The sequence below is a fragment of the Ascaphus truei genome, chromosome 3 (assembly GCF_040206685.1).
Source record: "Ascaphus truei isolate aAscTru1 chromosome 3, aAscTru1.hap1, whole genome shotgun sequence".
NCBI lineage: Eukaryota > Metazoa > Chordata > Amphibia > Anura > Ascaphidae > Ascaphus > Ascaphus truei.
Window position 1 is genome coordinate 24403281 of NC_134485.1, and position 17393 is coordinate 24420673.

Consider the following 17393-nt stretch of genomic DNA (forward strand, 5'->3'; position numbering starts at 1 on the left):
TACATTTCAAGATTGATATACTGTATATGGTACTGTATGTCAGATATTTATATATATTTAAATGCCTTTACAACTTTATATACAGTACGGTGTAGTACTGTACCTGTACTACTGTAAGTGTTTAAACAATAAAACATGAACACACCAAAAAATTATATGTAAAGAATGAAAAAATTTATTTTTTCAGGATATCAAAGGAAAAATGCATAATACAAAAATACAACGTAGCCTCTTCTTCCAATTTTACAATCTTGTCTTTTTCTTCTTCGCAATGGATGGTGCTTCTTGGACATCTTGGTCTGTAAAGAAAGAGACAATATTACATATTTACAATCGCACCGTACATTATTCAATCCAGATTTTTAGGGTGTTGGGGGAGAAAGGGCATGACATGGGGAACAGTACATTATGACTACAGTGCCTTGTATCTTCTGCCTTTGGGGGGTGGGTTGGAGGAGACAAAGCATGCATGGCATGGGCTACAACACTTTACAATAGGATAAATACATTAGGTTTGGGGGGGCTTGGGCGGCAGGGACATGGCATACATGGATTTGAGCACACTGTCTTACTGGCAATATTGCTGGGAGAGTTTCCTGCACAAAGGGGGATGGGAATGGAGGTTTCCTGCAGGTTGTCTTTGCCCAGCTCCAGACAAAATAGAAAATAAGCATTAAACAATGAAATCATTTTAAAAAATCAACTGGTTTTTTTTAGATTAAAAACATTGGCGGGAGAGGTGTTGTATGCATCACTTAATGTTTTCCATTAACCATGAAGTGGAATAAAATCAATAAACGTCTCGGTGTGAAATTTTATTACAGGTTAAGACATGTAATTGAATCACAGTATAAAAGTAAAAAAGACAACATTTAAAAAAAAGCGATTTTAGAGTTCCATCGAACTCATCTTTATCTTTTGACCCTCGATTTCAACGTTTATTTTCTGGGAAAAAAAATTATGCTATAAATTCCGGTAGTGCGCATGCGTAAAATCACGCTCTAGTGTGCATCTGTTTAAGCATTGATGGGCATATAACAGGCATACAGTACATTATACCAGGCTGCTCTCCACGGCGCCTCGCACCACCCCCCCCTGCTCGGCCCCGGCGTATGACGCTCAGGGTCATGTGACGTCACGTTGCCATGCCTCCCTTAAGTCTTTTGAGGTCTGGAGAAAAAGCACATGTAGACCCCTTTTATAACCTTTTTACAGAGGCGGCACACTTTAATTGAGTGCGGCTAGTTCCGCAAGCCGGGAGATGTCCCGGCTTGCTAGCCGCATCCCCTCGACGTGCCGCGCGTCACCGATGCGCGGTCACGCGTCATCAGGTGCCTGCGCCCCCTGCACGCGTGCCCAGGGCTCCCCGAGGGAGCCCTGGTGTCCCGCGATGTGGGGGACGGTGGTGGGGGGTTCCGGGGGACCCGGCGGACCCGGAGAGGGGAGGGGGAAGCCCCGATCGGAGGGCGCTCCTCCGAGGCTTCGGCGCGCGCCCGGGACACCCCGGCGCGCGCCCGGTTACTGTTGCGGCCGAGACTGGGCAAATGCTCAAATAAACTTGGCCGCGACAGTATGTAGACCCCTTTTATAACCTTTGTAAGGGTAGAACCCCACCCTCAGTTACTGGACAGAATACATGGTGCAATAAGTCACACCATAACCATGTGACCCCTTTTGGCAGTTTCTAGAACCAGCCAGTAATTCAACTGCCCTTTAAAAGGCAACATAATGGTAACAACTTTAATTCACTGAGGCCTTGTGCTGATTTAACCCCTACACTGCCTGCAGCTAACCAGGACTGACATGCAGTGATGTCTAAATTCTAGCAGGGTTACATATTCTGGAATTATTGCTTGTTCCGGCAGACGAAGGATACCATAATTAATTGGGTGATCAAGATAAAAAGGGAAATGTTAACTGCTGTAATGCCATGCAGCTTGTATACAATGCTTTTCTGGTCCCTTTGAAGATCATTTAGTAGTTTGGGTAACAAATAACATGTCGGGTTTAAGAAGAACTACTAAACCTTCCTATAAGTTCCAAGTCAGGTGTTGCATATATGTTGGATGGCTTGGAGCCTGTTAACAAGCTCGTTATCAACAAATAAAGCCCTTAGGGGCTGATTCAATACGTGCCGCCACGGCTGATTGTGGCATTTTCGGCTGAAATTCCCTTGTGACTTCAATGGGGAATTTGAGCCGAAAACGTCCCGATCGGTGGCTTCGGAGGATATAAAATAAGCCCCTTAGTAATAAATCTGGAAGATTGACGCTGCCACCAAAATACCGTACATTGAGAATGAAGATCTGTTGACTATTTGGGAGTGTTTAGTAACATTATATATACTGTGTCTATACGCAGCTGATCTCCTAAGCCACACAGATTCTGCATTTGGTTTGCTGTATTTCCCATTACAGATGTAATGGTTGGTTTACCTCTCATTTCCAAACCTATGCCAGAAACATCCCGCTATGTTATACAAATAATTAATAGGGCTCAGTAGGTCTGAAATTGCTGGTTCTGAGTTGCTCTTTACATCTGTTTTATCTAAACACTGCCATCATGTGGGATTTAGGTTTCATGGTGAATAAAACCATAATGTTGACATATGAAGCTACACATGTGGCTCTAAAAATTGGCCTGTGTTATTATTGTGCATAACTTTACATGAAATCAGGTGGAACAAATTATGGAGAAGGTAAGCAAGATTTAAGCTGTGATGTAGCATGTTCCTATGTTGTGTACCATAATTAGGGCTCGATCCATAAAGGTCTGTTAAATCAGGGCTCGTAGTAGGACGTAAAACAGGGAAAAACTTTATGTTCCCTGACTTAACATCACAATGTCATTTGCATAGGCTTAACACCACGTTATTGTATCATAATCTTCCAATTATGTGATGTTATGCCAGTGAATAGGAGTAATTCCAAGTTTAGTACTGCAGTGCCGACGAGTATTCTAAAACTAATTTGGGGCAATCACCAACAGAACCCAGGTACATGCTGGGTACATGCTGAAAACATGCTGGGTACATGCTGCAACATTTCTGCAGACAGACTAATGGCCCATTGGATTAACAGCGGGGGTCCCTGGCCGTCCCATTCAAACTGAATGGGACTGCCAGGGAACCCTACTGTGTTAATCCGATGGGCCATTAGTCTCTGCAGAAATGTCACTGAAATGTTGCAGCAGGTACCCAGCATGTACCCAGCATGTACCCAGCATGTACCTGGGTCTTGTTGGTGATAGCCCCAGATTTTCCAAGGCAAGTTTAAGGCAAGTGTTAGAATACTCATCGGCGCACCTGTAGCTTAAATAAGTCGCTGTGTCAACCTTAACAGACTTTTGTGGATAGGAAATGTTATGATAACGCCTCATTTGCATATTTGTTGTTTGTCCATATCACTAACATCCATTATAGTTAAAGCTATGCTCTTTTTGGGGAAAAAAACACGGCTTAATGTTATGTGATTGTTCTTTGAAGCTACTCCATGTGTTAACATGATGTTACATAACATAGCTTTGTGGTTCTGGGCCTTAGTCTGAAATACTGAATAGTGCACAAGTTGTGAAATGGGCACTTACAATTAATGTGTTCATTAATCACTGTTCTACATCAAAAAGAGGAACACAAGTGGAAATATAAACTCTTGACTTGTGGTTCTGGCACGATCCCGCTCTTTCACAACCCTGACTTTGAACCTGGGACGTCTGGCTCTGCTTATTCAGCCTGGAAGACAGCTGGCATCGCTAGAATCAAAGACCTGATGTTGGGGAACAATATTTAAACATTTCTGACTTGTAGGAGAGCAAACATTTACCCTCTTCAGAAGTATTTACATGCTCTCAGCCAAAACATTTAATAATAAAGGTCCACTCAACCTCGAGCCCCCATCCCACCACCTGGTTTTGTGGTTCTGCCCAGTTGTTGCTCCAGTTTGGAGGCAACTGTTCTCCTTCATTAATTCCTTACTGGGTACCTCTTTGAAACCAAATCCATGGACCTACCTGTTGGGCAGACCATCCCCTGATCTACCTAAATACTCATCGAAACTTACAACTCATATTCTCTCTGTAACCAGGTGTTGCAGAGTGGCTTTCTGGAACAAACAACTGACTCCTGATATAAACATCATTAAGCACCAGATTTGGCATGTGTTGGTCATGAAGAAAATTACAGCATTTCTGAGAGAGAAATGCAATAAATTCCCCATAAAAAATGAGTACTTCAGTATTAGGTGATACCTTTTTTATTTGGACTAACTATTGATACTGTAAGACAAGTTTTCGAGAGTTCACTCTCATCCTCAAGTCAAGCAATACTGATTTACAGAATATTCAATGAGTTTAACACAGATGTAAAATCCAAGATAACAATCTAAGTCAGGTGGATGATGTAGATAAGTAATGGCAGAGGGGATAGTAAATAGACAGGCAAAAATGGATGAAAGGGATAGTGAGAAATTGGGAGAGCATGTACTGGAGGACTATATATCCATCAGCGGTGTGAAGGGGGTGGGATACAGAGGGGTAGAAGAGGTTTAATTGTAAAATCAACTGAGACCGGGAGAAACATTACAAAAAATTCTGATAGGGTGTAAGAAACCCAATATAAGCATTCATTCTTCTTTTTTAGTTTTAAAGACAATGATCATTTTGAGTTTAAATGTTTTCCGTTCTTGAGTGCTTTTAAACAATCCATTGAAGATTTAGATTTTTAAGTGATTTATTGAATGATCTGGCTGTGAGAAGTGATTTCCCACTGGAGTGCAATATCTTCCTTCTACATGGTGTTATTGTGTGACTCTGTAGGCTCACTCCGGTTTGAAGTTTTTGGCTGGTTTCACCAATATAGCATCCTTGGTCACATTTGCTGCATTGAATTATATATATCCCATTCCTGGATGTTCAGAAGTATGATCCTTTAACATTCAGTTATCTATGTTTGTGTCTGGCTGTGGGATCTTGGCACATACATTTGCAAAGTTTGCAACGTGTGTTGTTGCCGCATGGTCTTGTTCCATTCTCAACATCCTTGAGTTTGTTATGAAGTTTTCAGTTGACTAACTTCTGTCTGAGGTTTGGCAGTTGCCGGAATGCAGGGATCAGAGGTTTGGGGAAGATGTCTTTTAATGTGTCATCCTCTGTCAGCACGGGTTGCAGATCTTTGATTATTTTTCACATTCCCGCTAGGGCAAGGTTGTATATGGCTAGTGGTATGTGTGTGGCTGTGTCTTTCTTTTTATATTGAGCAGGTGGTCTTGTGAGGCTTTATCAGGATGTATGGAACCCTTGGAGGTAGCATGAAACCCCACAAAAGACAGGAGATCAAAATACGTAAAAACTGAGATGTTTTATTGCTATACTAAAGGAAAAACCAAACTGGGAAAACAAAATGGAGTCTGCAAAGTGTGCAGAGCTAAATGCAAAAGCCGATGGTAGCTAAGGGAACAAACAAGGACGGGGGCAAATAAAGCTAAGGAAAACAACAGGAGAAACCAAGGTTAGTTGCAAGAATTGCAGTGCTGCATGCCAAGAGCAATGGTAGCTGGGGACAAATACAGTAATACACAGGGGGGGGGGGGGGAGTGCTAAGGTTATACAAGACAACAAACAAGAAAGTATGTTTTAGAAGTATTTTAAAAGTATGTTTTGACACATGCATTTTGTGTTGGTTAATTAGGTGGTGACCTATATAAGACCACCTCCTGCAATACCCTAATACCTCCTGACGAAGCGCTATACTGCGCGAAACGCGTAGAGGGTTGTTTAAATACTTTTATGTTGCACTCCTGGGTAGGAGTGCATTTTTTAGCACAGTAGAATCTCCCTATTTTCTGTATTTGCCGGAATCCCCCCGTCAGTCTCGAGTGGCTGTTGGTATTGCTATAGCCTTTGCCACGGTCTGAGAGAGCCCGCCTATCACTCGGTCGCTACACTTCCGGATCCGGGTCAGGGACCCTGTGTGACTGAAGCAGTGTGTCGTAGTCAGGACGGGGGTAACCAAATAGACGCAGACCAGATTTCTGTGGGAGTATCTACATGCTGCTGTTTTACCAATTGTAACTAATTTTGTGTTTTGTTGTTACAATAAATTGACCCTATCTCACCCTGGTATTTTCTTTCTCTGCGCTCCACCTCCCATCTCTTTTTTGCATTTTGGACTGTTATTTGGCCGGCTGATCACCGGAGGGAGAGGGAGCAGCGAGAGAGGAGACCTTCCAGAGGAATCTCCCTGAAGATCCCAGACGAGCGCGATCTCCATCTCCAGGAACAAACAAGAAGGTACCTGAAGATAAGTAGAACTGGAAGTCTAATAAAAAGGAACAGGGACAGTCGCAGCGCTAGGGAAAAAGAATAACTTGACTCCTGACCTGTAAACAGAACTAACCAACTGGTTGGGGCTTTATACCCAAACTAAGATGGCAGCTGGCCTCATGGATTATTCTAGTTCTAATCAGTTCTGGGCCTGAATTAGACAAGTGGAAAAAAGCTGTGTGTATATAAAAAAGTAGTGATATTTCGTACCACATCAAACCTTTACCACTGTTCTTATAATAATTCATAAATAAAAATTAAACCGTATTGTGGCTGCATAAAGCAAGGCTAATGTAACTTGTTACACTGCGTTCTTAACTAGCCGTGTTCTACTTCTACTTGTAATATATGGTTAGTGTGACCCTTAGCTGACTTGGTTACAAGAAATTTTAAACAAACCAGGATTTGTTAACATAGGATGAATAAGGGGTTTGTGGGAAAACATGTTATTTTCAAAATGACAAAGGGAACCTACTCAAATTAGATTACTAAACACTGGTCAAAACTGGCAGATAATTAATAGCAACAACGGAAAACACGATGCTAAGTAGAGTCTATTTTATCACCATTTTCCAAATTTAGAAACCTCTGTGTAACTGAGAACTAAAATTAGCCCTTTAATGGTTTCTAAATATAGCTTCTGCCATTAGGAAAATGAATATTTAACTTCCACTAAAACAGGAGTTCGTTTCCTGTGACTAATGATGTAAATCACGTTAAGACTTAATATCACATTCTCTTAAAGATCGCCTACAGTGTTCAGTTTAAGGAATGACCTTTAATATATATTTTTCCAAACCATTTGCGTTGCCACTGAATTTATGTTTTATCAGTGCAAATATGTTATAAACGTGAATTCATTTCAAACTAATAGAGATGGGTATTTTTTGTAAATAAGTATGTATCATAAGGGTAGGCTCTATTGTTTTCTTACTACAATTATTTTAACAGCTACAGCACTTGAAATTAAAAATATTGAGGCTATGCAAATACATTATCAAACATTATCAAACTAGTACAGCTCAACCCCCTTATAACGCTGTGCTTGGGATCCAAAGAATCACATCGCGTTATAAGCGCATCGCGTTATAAATAATGTATAATTGTATGCGTTGCACAATAAAGTATTTAAGATACCAATAATCGTGTTGTAAAGTATTCATAAATACGAAAATTGGGAGCCGCGCTTACATCGCGCTATAAGCGGATTCGTGTTGTAACGGATTGTGTTATAACGGGGTTGAGCTGTATAATCAATAGCATATCATATTTAATGAGTAGTGTAGCTTTTTGACACCTCTAGAACAGGGGTGCGCAAACTTGTGGGAGAACTGTTTTGGGGGGGTGCGGGAGTTGCAGAGGCCCCGCGCTCTTCCCCCAAGGCATTTAAATTAAATGCCGGGGGACTTCTCTAGGCCTCTGCAACTCAACTTGCCGTGATTCAGCCGGCTTCGGACGATGCGTCACCATGGAAATGCAGCGTCGGGGGTCATTTGACGCCGCACAAAGGTAAGGGGGGGGGAGGCAACACAAGTTTGCGCACCCCTGCTCTACAATGTGTGATGGTAAAATATGATCTGGTTCTCTTTTTCTATGTATACCTAGGTGTTTTATATTTTGAGTGATATTTGGCTACGGTTGCACAAGGAAATAAGCTATTCATAGACATGAGAGAAGTTTATTATGGTTGTAGTACATCAAGACATCCGAGGTATCGGGGAGATTTGGATGTAATCACCTTCTATTGACTTTTTTATTTATTACTGGAGCTTTTTTTCTGAAAAGAAAAATCACTGTGCATTTGAAATGAAGTTATGAGTTTGGCTAGTTATTATGGGGAGTTGACCATTATAGGGTCTGTTCAAATAAGGAAATAATGGGTGCTCCTGGACCATAAATACTATACATATAAAAAGGCATTGTATAAGCCAACAGTTGACCTAGACTAACACAAAACAGTCCTATATTATAGGGCGGAGCTATCTTTGAGTAAGAAGTAAGAATTCCAGCTGGAAAGCGAAAAAATGTAAGAAGCAAAAACAAATATATCTTTGGAGCACAGAGGTAAAATCTTCACTGAGATTGATTGAACAAATCTGTGTGCAATTGCTTTTAATTTGTCCTTAGCCTACATTATCTGAAGCAGACGTTCAGGCAGGTTTTGGTAGAGATCCCCAATAAAATCAATGGGGGGTTTCGTTCGAAAGCGGCTCAAATGGCTGCTTTGGACAATATAGAGAGGTCAGGAATTGAATTGGAATAGATGCAAGGTGAACACTGACAATATGTGGAGTGAACCATAGCTGATTTATATCTATGGGCTGTGGCCACTCTTCTTGAACCCTGCATGCCCTTTCTTCCAAAAACTGCTCTTAACGTTGTGTCCATTCATTAACCTGACCCACTTCAATAGATGAATGGATCTTAAAGGTAACCCCTATAATGTTTTGGGGAGCAGTACTGAAACCACCGGAGCACTTAATGCTTCAGTTACGGCAGTGATGTCTTTAAAGGAGCAGGCAGACCAAGGACAAGAGTCAGTAAAGGTTACTGGCACGTTGAATAGGTTACTGTAAATGTAGCTAACTGATACCCTCCGATCAAAATCAGAAACATATAAGTATTTTAAATATATATATATATTTCTAAAGTTTCCATAGTAAACAAATGGGGAGAGGGAGAGAGGGAGAGACATCTACTTTGAGCATAGGTGCCTCTCAATGTGTTTTTTGAAGGTTGGTTTGAGGGGATGTATGTAGCATTTCAAACTCTAGTAAAATAGGGTTCTGACTCCAATTCTTTTATACATTTGATTGTGGGTGAATTGAATGTAGAAACAGTGACAATGGAATGTGCAGTGGCCGTCAGTGGTATTGCATACACCCGAAGGTAGGCGAATGTCACTTTTTAAACCCAAGCTGGCAATGCGAATAGACACCTCAATTAGTCATTCAAATTGTTTGCTTAACTATGTTTACAAAAGTAATTATGGTGCTATCATTAGTCAAGCAGGTAAATATAAGTCGTTGATATGCTTGACTCCAGTGTTTCCGAAGATATACATTATTTTTTTTCCCATAAAATAAATTATTATAGAAATAGTTACATTAAAACAGCAATTCCCCATCCCCTCCCCCCCCATTTTTGGAATTTCTTCTACATTTTTATGTACCGGTAAAACCAAAGATGGCCTCCGGAATCGTCCAATAGGAAGCAGTAATGTCATGCTTTGGTGATATTGCGGCTTTTTATTGGCCCTGGGAGTGAGGTTTGGGTGGCGGTCATATAGCTTTTCCAAAAGGGACTAGAAACAGTGGCACATAAAGAAGGCGAATATCCCGGGAACTGGGAGGACCGCGGAGCTAAAAGAGTTCAAACTTGGTGACTAGTGACTTTTAAAAAGTACAAGTACTTAAAATCCTCATTGAAAGTTCCTTGATTTTTTTATTACATTGGGCACCGATTGTGAATTATGTATGTCAACAATGATAAGGTAATAACATTTATGCACATCCCCTCGTTGTTGGACAATTAGGAAACAGCACAAAGGGAGATTTCAGGATATTACTCTTAAGAATAAAAATAATGCATGAAAAGGAACATAACACGACCAGTCCCATTTATAGCTCCAAAAAAATATTCTGTAAAAAAATACAAATCCTATCTAAAAATATTATATTAAAGCAAAAAAAAAAAAAAAGTAAACCTATTGTGGTTTCTTTGAAAATCATGAATAAGATTATTTTGTGTATTTTCTGGTAAGCAGAATGCTCACTTATCAAATGATTCCTTCAATATTGTTCTCTACTCACCATCCTCCCTCATCATTATCTCTCCCCCTCCCCATCATCTCTCCCCCTCCCCCTCATCATCTCGCCCCCTCCTCCACCGCATCATCTCTCCCCCTCCTCATCTCTCTCCCATCATCATTTCTCCCTCCTCATCTCCCCCCTCTTCCTCATCAGCTATCTCCCACTCCTCATCATAATCAGCTCTCTCCCCCTTCTCATCTCTCTCCCCCCCATCCTCACTCTCCCCCTCCCCCATCCTCACTCTCTCCCTCTCCCCACTGTCTCCCTCTCCCCATCCCCACTCTTTCCCCCATCCTCTATCCTCCCTCTCTGCCCAATCCTGTCCCCCCATCCACTCTCCTCCCTCTCTCCCAATCCTCTCCTCCCTCTCTCCCCATCCTCTCTCCTCCCTCTCCCCCCATCCTCTCTCCTCCCTTCCCCCATCCTCTCTCCTCCCTTCCCCATCCTCTCTCTCCTCCCTTCCCCCATCTTCTCTCTCCTCCATTCCCCCCATTCTCTCTCCTACCTCCCCATCCTCTCACCTCCCTTCCCCCATCTTCTCTCTCCTCCCTTCCCCCATCCTCTCTCTCTCCTCCATCCCCTCCCATATATACACACACAGCTGTTCTGTGATCAGCTCCGCACTCCGCAGTGGCATCCTCTGCTCTCCTCCTACCCGCCCAAGCCTGTCTATCTGAAGAGTGTGGGCCTCGGGGCTTTGCCCAGGCCATAGCTACGCCCCTGCATCAATGTGATCTCCCTAGAAGCTGGGCAGGGAGGGTTACACAAATAAGAAGGTGGGCCTCCATTTGGATCTCAGCAAGACCAAAGAGATGTTCAACAAATGTGTCAACTGTACAAAGATCAAAATAAAGGAAATAGATAGAACTAAAAACGGTGTCTACCTTGGTCAGCAAGTATCAACGGATGGGAACCGTATGAATTAAATCAATAGGAGAATAACAAAATGGCATGTAGAGCATTTGGAATAAACAAGGGAACCTTCCACTCTGCCTCAGGATGAAAATGTTTGACTAATATATTCTGCATTCTGCGTTTATGTATCGATGTGAAACTTGGACACAAAGGGGCCTATGCAGTAAGCGTTCATAAGCCACTTATCAAGCACTTATCGCCCACAATGCCTACTGCTATTCAGTAAGCGGCGATAAGTGGGCAAAAAAAGGCTGAATCACCCCCAAAAAAATTGCTAAAAAAAAAAATTTGCTAAAAAAAAAAATTTGCTAAAAAAGAAAATTTGCTAAAAAAAAAATTTGCTAAAAAAAAAATTTGCTAAAAAAAAAATTTGCTAAAAAAAAAAATTTGCTAAAAAATTTTTTTGCAGAGGGAGCGGTGATAAGCCACTTTTCGACACTTTTCGACACTTTTCGGCATGTTCATAAACTCGTGCAATACTAGTAGCAGCGATTAGGTTATCGCCGCTCTAGAATGGTGTTTTTCTCCCAAAATCCTCACGTCAGAAAAAGTTGGCGTGAAGGTGTTGGAAACCTGCTGAGAAGCGTCGAGATGGCACTTAGAAAAAATGCTTTTTTTCTGCATCGGTTTGATGTCGGGAGTCTCCGGAGCTGATACCCATTAATATCACCAACGGAGACCCACGGAGACCCCTGTGGGGCCTCAGGACACCAGTGGGAACCACCCGAGTGCCCCCAGCCACCCGTGGGGAACCACCCGAGGGCCCCCAGACCCTCGTGGGGATGATCCAGGAACCCCCAGACACCCACGGGGACCACCCGGGAACACCTTGTGGGGCTCCCAGACATCCACGGGACAAACTGGAGACCCCCGGATACCCGCAGGGACCAACCGGGGACCTGTGTATAAAAAATAAAATATGGTTTTATGTGGGGGTACAGGGGGTGGTTTGTGTTTTGGTGGTTATTACTTATTTTAATATAAATTTTATTACTATTGCTTTGTAGCAGGGGGTCCCCGGACCGGAAATCAACGCGGTTCTGCTCCAGAGACCCCCTGCTCATCTACAGTAGTAATTAAATTTGAATGAAAAAAATATACATTTCGGGCTAGATTTGCACAGGGAGAGGCGGCCCTCTCTGAGCAACTCTCTCAGCATCTCGCCAGGTAAGGCCTTTTCAGGGAGGCGTTCATAACATCGCCAGCAACACGCCCGTTTTGTGAATTTTGCTATCACAAGTAATCAACACTTTCTGAATACCGTGATAGCAACGTTCACAAAAACGGCGATTTAAATGGCCCAGCGATTTTTTTTTTTATGAACCTTTCGTGCATACAGTAGGCCCCTAAATGGAAAGATAATTCAGAAGATTCAAACAACTCAAGAAATTATGGAGAGAGTTTCACCCGAAAAGACGGGAAAATGAATGAGCGGGTTTGGAAGCAAACAGAAGTATGTGACATCATCACAAGGGTGAAGAAATTAAAATGGCCGTTTGAACAACATATAGCAAGAAGAAATGACCATTGTTGAACAAAGATGGTGCTCAACTTAGTCTTTTGATATAAGACGATGGCCAAAGTAAGATGGGAGGATAAAATCAGAGAATTGGTTGGAACAACACGGAGAACAGGCTTGCAACCGCAGTACCATTGGTGAGGCCTTCATCCAGCAGGGGATCGACAAGATCTGAAGATGATATATACAGTATATATATTTACAAACACACACATACTTAATTCATACATAAACGAGCAACAAAATAGAAAAGTATACTGTAGCCGTGTATTACTTTCTTGTTAACTGTAGCACTGTTGACAACAAAACACCTTGTTTCAAGAATCATATTAAAATAAATATTAAAAGACATCTTCAGGATACCATTTTAAAACATCCCTTTACTGTTTTCACTTTAATTTTTTTAGTCTTAATGTCATTTAATTTTTTTGCCACAAACCACTTAATGTCAGCACACAAACTAATGCATGCGTTTCTTCAAGTATTTTTGAAGAAAGCAAAAGCCCTAAGTCAAGCTTAATATGAGACAAGGCAATAAACATGCTAATGGTCACACTAATGGCTTGTCGTCTGCATTTCATTGGATGCAAAAATAATACATTCAGGTAATATTTAACTTCTTCCTCCACTTGCTATTTTATTAGTGCTTCCCAGGGTAGAAATGTGGAACTGGCAGAGAAACCCAACAGAAGGAGGTTGAGAGAACATGGCAAACATGGCGGTTCAGTTGCTGGGCTTTTCTGTGGCTCTCCTTGGTTTCATTGGAACTATTGTGGCTACTGCGCTCCCTCACTGGTGGAGAACTGCTCACGTGGGTACCAATATCATCACTGCAGTGGCATACATGAAAGGGCTGTGGATGGAGTGTGTGTGGCAAAGCACTGGTATTTACCAGTGTCAAGTTCACCGGTCTCAGCTGGCACTTCCACGTGACCTTCAAGTTGCTCGAGCCATGATGGTATCATCTTGTGTTCTTTCAATACTGGCATGTGTTGTGTCAGTCTGTGGCATGAAGTGCACTCAATGTGCAAAAGGCTCGTCAGCCAAAAACGTGATAGTTGTCTTAGGTGGGATCTCTTTTATCCTGGCTGGAATCATGTGCTTGGTTCCTGTTTCATGGTCTACGAACAATGTAGTCCAAGACTTTTACAATCCTGGGCTTCCCTATGGCATGAAGTTTGAGATAGGGCAAGCTCTTTATGTTGGCTTTATCTCTGGAGGGTTAACTATAATTGGAGGAGTTATGCTACTGTTCACATCTTGCCAGGGTAACAGTGATCGTGTACCCTACAGCCATCAACCATACAGCCATCAACCATACAGCCATCAACCATACAGTGCAAGAATGGCTCCTAGAAGCAGACCATCACCAGTCTACAAAAGCAACCATGCTCCTTCTCGGTCATCAGCTTCATACCATGGTTATCAACTGGGTGACTATGTCTGACTATATAAGAATCTCCTCCTGTGCAATAACTCTTTGATGCCTAATATTCATCACAGTCTCGAGATTTTATTTATGAAAATATAATTGTACAATGTTTACCATGTTTCTAGTACATTTACAAGGAATCAGGAATATTTCGAGCAAGAAAGACTGGTAAATATGATGCACTGGATGCTTCCATTAATGCCGAGGTCACGTTCCATCGTGGGGAGAAAGCCTTCCACAAGAACATAATGTGGCTGCACTGTATATTCATTTTCAATCGTACAATAATAAATCATTTTCATTAAAAAAAATATATCAAGTGAATATGCTATTTACAGATACTGTCAGGTGGTAATAACTGTGTTTATGGGTCTAACATTTTCTGACTGCAAAATACAGCAATAGATTTATCAGAGAGAGAAAAAAAACATTCAAATCAAAGCAACAAGTCGTTGTGTTTGCTAAATTGACTGCAGTTCATTGCACCAATGTGTGTCCAGCACCTTCTAACAGTGTTTTATTGACATATGGATTATATAGAATCCCTTTTAACTTTCATGTATTTTACCAATGCAATTTCTTTAAAAGCTGCAGTGTGTGTGTGTGTATTTATGTATGTATTTGTATATGTATATATATGCCTATATACACACTACATAAAGTCTTTAGAGGTGAAACCCGGTGCAGGCCAACAGTATGTATAAATGTATGTGTATATATATATATACAGTATATATATATATATATTTATATGTGTGTGTGTGTGTGTGTGTGTGTGTGTGTGTGTGTGTGTGTGTGTGTGTGTGTGTGTGTGTGTGTGTGTGTGTGTGTGTGTGTGTGTGTGTGTGTGTGTGTGTGTGTGTGTGTGTGTGTGTGTGTGTGTGTGTGTGTGTGTATATATATAAAATCAAAAACGAATAGATGATACCATTCTGTGGCTAATGAAATGCTTTTATTTGTGCGAACTTTTGAGATACAATGATCTCCTCTTCCGGCGTGTGTTGCAATGCATTGTGTATCTCGAAAGCTCACACAAATAAAAGCATTTCGTTAGCCACAGAACGGTATCGTCTATTCGTTTTTGATTATAACGCTCGGCTAACATGGTACAGATACCGCTACATATACTGTATATATAATATATATATATATATATATATATATATATATATATATATATATAGTCAGATAAGGCAGTTGGCACTCCAATAGGTGCTGGTAAGCCACAGGTGCACGTCCCATATAGAGAATGTAGTTATACGTTACCGTTCCAAGGATTGGTAAACAAGAGACAGCACACAATGTTGAAAATAAAAGTGTATTAGTGAAAGCAAAAATACATCCAGAAACCCAACGTTTCGGTCCTACAGAATGCTGTCTCTTGTTTACCAATCCTTGGAACGGTCACGTATAACTATATATATATATGTCTGTGAGGATCCCTAGAGATCCAATATACCGGCACAGCACAAGAGATAATCACATAAAAGTGGTTTATTGGGTCCAAAATGCACACATATGCCTGACATTTCGGTCCCCAGGGGACATATATATATATATATATATATATATATATATATATATATATATATATATATATATATATATATATATATATATATATATATATGTCCCTTTTAATAAACCCATTTGTATTTACAATTTGTTTGCTGTTGGGTTTCTTCCTGATCTGTATCTCTGTGACATACATTTGAAGCAGCAGTTCATGATTAGGGATCTCCCTTAAAAATTAATATTCTGCAATATAGAGCATCACTGATTATTACTGTGCACTCCTGTGTGGTCTATTAATAAGTGTCTCCTGTCCATATCGGTTGAGTGAAGAACACCAGGTTCTTAAGAGAAGAAACTCCCAGTTTGAAGGAGGAGGGTGGAAATGATCTTGTGCTATATTTTGCATCAGTATTAGACCAGGAACCTTCGATAAGTAGCTATCCAATTGTCTGAAGCTTGTCTTATGTCTTCTGCTTAAAATGCCACTGCAGAATTTCCTAATGCAGTGATTCTCAGCCATGGATGATTCTGATATGTATTCTTCCAAGGTCCATAGGGAGCGTTTAGCCAGGATCACCCTCCAAAAAAGAAGACCGTATATAGTGTATAACTGTGGATACTATTGGCAATGAAAAGTGGAGTCTTGGCTCTTTTAGACAACCTACATACGGTGTATCAATATAATAAAGGCAATAGGAGTGTGGCTATTTTGCTGAATCAGGGAGATGTTTGCAGCATGATGAATCTCGAAAACAAGGAGAAAAGGACAATGGTGGACAAAAAAAAAACACCATTTATCAAACAGATAATGATTACAAATGTACTCACATTCTGTACATTTGGCATGGGCACATAACAAACGTGGGACGCGTGTGTTCGTCGCGCGCCCTGGAGGATAAGGCTAAGTCCCCGCTAGCGCTGAGTGCGCTCATGCTTGGAGAGCGCTCCAAGCAGGAGCGCCGGGTATCCTGCTTGTATGCGCGCGGGAGGGGGGGGGGCATTGCGGGTAGTTGAGCGCGCGGGTAAGTATAGATTTTTTGTTTACCTAAGCGCCGATCGTGGCTGAGCGTGTGTGCACGCGCACGAGCGCCGCGCGCACCGCATGAGCGGGGACTTATATAGATATATGTATGTAAGTCTCCTCCGCAAGCGCCGCCCGCTCAGCGCTAGCGGGGACTTAGCCTAAGATTGGCGCCGTTTCACAGTCCCTCTGTAGTTCCTGGTTGCTGGGAGAATCCTTCGGCTCTGCGTCCTGCGTCGCTTCCAATACCGGGCTCACGTCACATCTGGTAGGTGGCGTTCTGAAGGGAGAATGACGCGGTGGCAGTGCAGATCCTCCCGGCGTCTTTTCCTTTGCCAATAGTATCCACAATTATACACTATATACTGTCCTCTTGTTTGGTCCTGATCCGGGCTAAACGCTCCCTTTGGATCTTGGAAGAATCTGTATGCTATAAGGGAATTGCAAACAATTTCCCACCAGAGGTTGAGATTTCGCCTAATCACTGAGGATAACAAGAAACTTGTACTCTTTATTTATTTATTTATTTACTTATATTATTTTCACTAGATATTGTCACTTTATTATTTTCACTAGATATTGTCGCTTTATTATTTTCACTAGATATTGTCACTTTATTATTTTCACTAGATATTGTCACTTTATTATTTTCACTAGATATTGTCACTTTTCATTTCACATTTATTATCACTGATATTGTGTTTAATTCACAACATTTTATTTCACTTCATTGTTTGAGATAGTCCACAGAGACTCTAAGTAGTGTGTATCACTGTTCAAATTACTCTCACTTTTGTGTGCATAAGCGCCTTTCCCAGATCACTTTGGTTCACCTGCCTCTGATATGTCACAGCTCCGAGC

General features: G+C 41.4%; 1 protein-coding gene and 1 long non-coding RNA gene across 2 annotated transcripts in view; one reads left to right on the top strand and one right to left on the bottom strand.

The window, feature by feature from the left end:
- Window positions 1–225: 225 nt before the first annotated feature.
- Window positions 226–17393, bottom strand: part of LOC142490886 (uncharacterized) — a 25217-nt gene continuing 8049 nt past the window's right edge. The window contains exons 3-4 of the long non-coding RNA XR_012800131.1: window positions 573–648; window positions 226–299 (exon numbers count right to left, since the gene is read on the bottom strand). This is a non-coding gene — a long non-coding RNA (uncharacterized LOC142490886). The remainder of the gene's footprint in view (window positions 300–572; window positions 649–17393) is intronic.
- Window positions 13253–14359, top strand: CLDN14 (claudin 14). Its single transcript, XM_075593292.1, has one exon. It carries the CDS (start codon window positions 13271–13273, stop codon window positions 14009–14011), a length of 741 nt encoding a protein of 246 aa, XP_075449407.1. The 5' UTR covers window positions 13253–13270; the 3' UTR covers window positions 14012–14359.